Genomic DNA, 2,737 nt, shown 5'->3' with positions numbered 1-2,737 from the left:
TCTGACGTAAAACGCGCGAGTCCCGGAAAACCACGAAGAACTGATGTAAAGTCCCCAGTAATTTCTACTTGCGGATGGACAGAACATGGGTTCATTCGAGGACCAAACACTATACGTGATCGGATCGAAGTTTAAAGATGGAATTTCTAGAAGCCCTGAACCCGAACTTCCACGCGTATGGCTATGATGGCTATGACGAGGCGTTCGAGACCATGGTGGAAACCTCAGCCGCAAATTCTAATTGGCTGTGGCTTCACGGAAGTCAACCTTATTGATCGAACCCCACACCTCTAATTGTAGTCTATCCATTCTTCCCACCTTTTGGCTCTCGTTGGAGTTGCCCAGTTCCCTCCTCATCCGGACTCCACCAGACACTTTAAAAAGGATGAGAGCCCCCAGAAATGGCTTTCTTTCTTTCTTCAATCAACACATTCATTGATCCTTCAAGTCACTCTCTTCTTGAAGTCATTCCATTCTCTTTAGAGGTTGATCCTCAATTACTGTCTCTTTAGTCCAACTATCGACCAAGTGATTTTTTTACTTTCGCTACTTTCATTCCCTCAATTTTTACAAATTTCCATCATGACTTTCAACGTCTTCCTTACCGGTCTCCTCGCAGCCACCGCTGCCGCCCTTCCCCAGGGCAACTACGCCCGCTCCGGCGAGTCCGGCGCTGTCGAAGCCCGCGACTCCGGCTCCGGTGGTATCCAGATCGTGAACAACCTGGGTACTGACGTCTACCTGTGGACCACCTCCTCCGATCCCGGCAGCATGAAGACCCTCAGCGCCGGCAGTGACTACAGCGAGGACTGGACCACCAACTCCAACGGCGGCGGCATCTCCATCAAGATGTCCACCACTCAGAGCAAGGACAGCGTTCTCCAGTTCGAGTACACCCAGGATGACGACAAGTTCTTCTGGGACATGTCGTCCATCGACCTCGACGAGACCTCCGAGTTCATCAAGGGCGGCTTCACCGCGAAGCCCAGTGACTCGAGCTGCCGATCCGCTAGCTGCGCCGCTGGAGACGCCAACTGCGCGGAGTCCTACCAGCACCCTGACGATGTGAACACCTACTCGTGCTCCAAGGACTCGAGCTTCACTCTGACCTTGGGTTAAATTTTTTTGTTTTCTTTCTTTGTCACCGGCAGGGCCGATGGAATTTTGTTTTAGATGTGGAGTTTTATGGTCTGTTTGAAGTGTATTGCAAGGTTGATACGCTCTTAAACATGTATATAAATCTCTGCGAATGTGTCGATAGATTCTAGATATCAAGTGAGAACTGCAGTATCACTGCCAAAATACAAGAATGTGTTGAAAAAAAGACCAGATGGCTTGGAAATAGGGTTGTGATTCAGAGACCCCCCCGGGGCTAATTTCACGGGGATTGACGTCCATACCTAGACATGGATATTAACAACCTTTTGAACAAAGCGTCAAGGCGTCAACATAGCTATAGATCCAACCCATTTCCTAGGTCAATACAGATTATCTTTGTGACGTGGATGGCTGCAATCTTGTTACCTTAGATGGAAGATGAGATCTCTACTTGCATTAAAAACAACTAAGTTGAAGAAGGAAGGAGAAGATATAAATAAAATACAAGCAGACTCGAACCAAATACTCCTCCGTCGGGCTCTCCTCAATGACCCTTCCACATCCGATGGCTGGCCAAGGCGTCACCAAGTTGTAAGATCACCCAGGCCATCCACGGACCTAACATATGACTGTACTCCGTAGGTATTACTTCTCCTAATTCGTTGGATTAGTATTGATCTCGTAAACGGCGGACCTGTGAATTACTAGATTCGGTTAGTTTTGCCTTTTTGGGTTTAGCATCTCAATACACTGTCACGTAACCTACCTTCAATGTTCTCCGACTTAAAGACCCGTCTTCGCTGCTCCTCCTCCCTTTCTCTCACTTTTCCATTATTCTGCCTCTCTATCTTGCACTCATCGCCGCCCCCTTTCTTTAGTCTGGCCCCCACCGACTACTGCACGTTTGCTTTCAGCCCGACGCAATGCCCCTTTCATTTTTACCGGAGATGCCGCTTGATCCGACATCCAGCTTGCAATGCCTGTCACCCAAAAGCGTAACCACTGGGATGATACAGCATCCTGTTCTTTCGTGTCGATGATCCTATTCCTTCCCTAGGGCAGTGACTGAGCACCATGCTACGAGGATATCTAAGTCTCCCTCTGCCAGTGCGCCTTTTCGTCTCTGATTCCGCGGGCCTCCCTTCAAATCTGCAATGTGCCAGTATACCCTCGACGCTGCATATCCCTCTCCCGCCGCACCACCTGAGGTTGCATTGCACAGCCCCGGCTTCATAAAATGGCTCCCGGTTGCCTGGCCAAACGTCCAGTTGTCGTCATCGTCGGTCTCTCCGATCCCTCTCCACCCAATCAGTGAAAACTCGAAATCACAGCTCGGTCATTTGGGCCAATAGCGAAAATGCCGCACACGCCCTGGACCTTGATCGATGCTGCATCTTGTGGTCAATGCAAGACTGCAACTACGGGAATTTTTGCCAGTGAGCCATAACTTGTTGTGGACTAAGAAACTTGTATGGTCTAGCGTCCTCAACTGCAACCGGTTGATTTGCAGGATCTGGTTGAGATTGTCTACTCTTGGTAGAAGAAGTATTACATCTTACGGGCCTCCGTCGTCTATAAAAGAGACTACAATTCCACCGATATGGCAAAACTGGAATTCGAATCACCTTCAAAATCTCCT

The 2,737-nt window shown here is 49.0% G+C and overlaps 1 protein-coding gene across 1 annotated transcript; it reads left to right on the top strand.

Moving 5' to 3' along the window:
- Positions 1-582: 582 nt before the first annotated feature.
- Positions 583-1,119, top strand: N7515_002491 (uncharacterized protein; the record flags this gene model as incomplete). Its single annotated transcript, XM_056663235.1, has 1 exon — positions 583-1,119. One exon carries the CDS (start codon positions 583-585, stop codon positions 1,117-1,119), a length of 537 nt encoding a protein of 178 aa, XP_056525348.1.
- Between the last annotated feature and the right edge of the window lie 1,618 nt (positions 1,120-2,737).

Source organism: Penicillium bovifimosum (assembly GCF_028826915.1).
Source record: "Penicillium bovifimosum strain IBT 22155 chromosome Unknown utg000002l_segment0_segment0, whole genome shotgun sequence".
In the NCBI taxonomy this organism is placed as follows: domain Eukaryota; kingdom Fungi; phylum Ascomycota; class Eurotiomycetes; order Eurotiales; family Aspergillaceae; genus Penicillium; species Penicillium bovifimosum.
The sequence above is the reverse complement of the archived record's forward strand: the minus strand, read 5'-3'. Positions and strand labels throughout refer to the sequence as shown.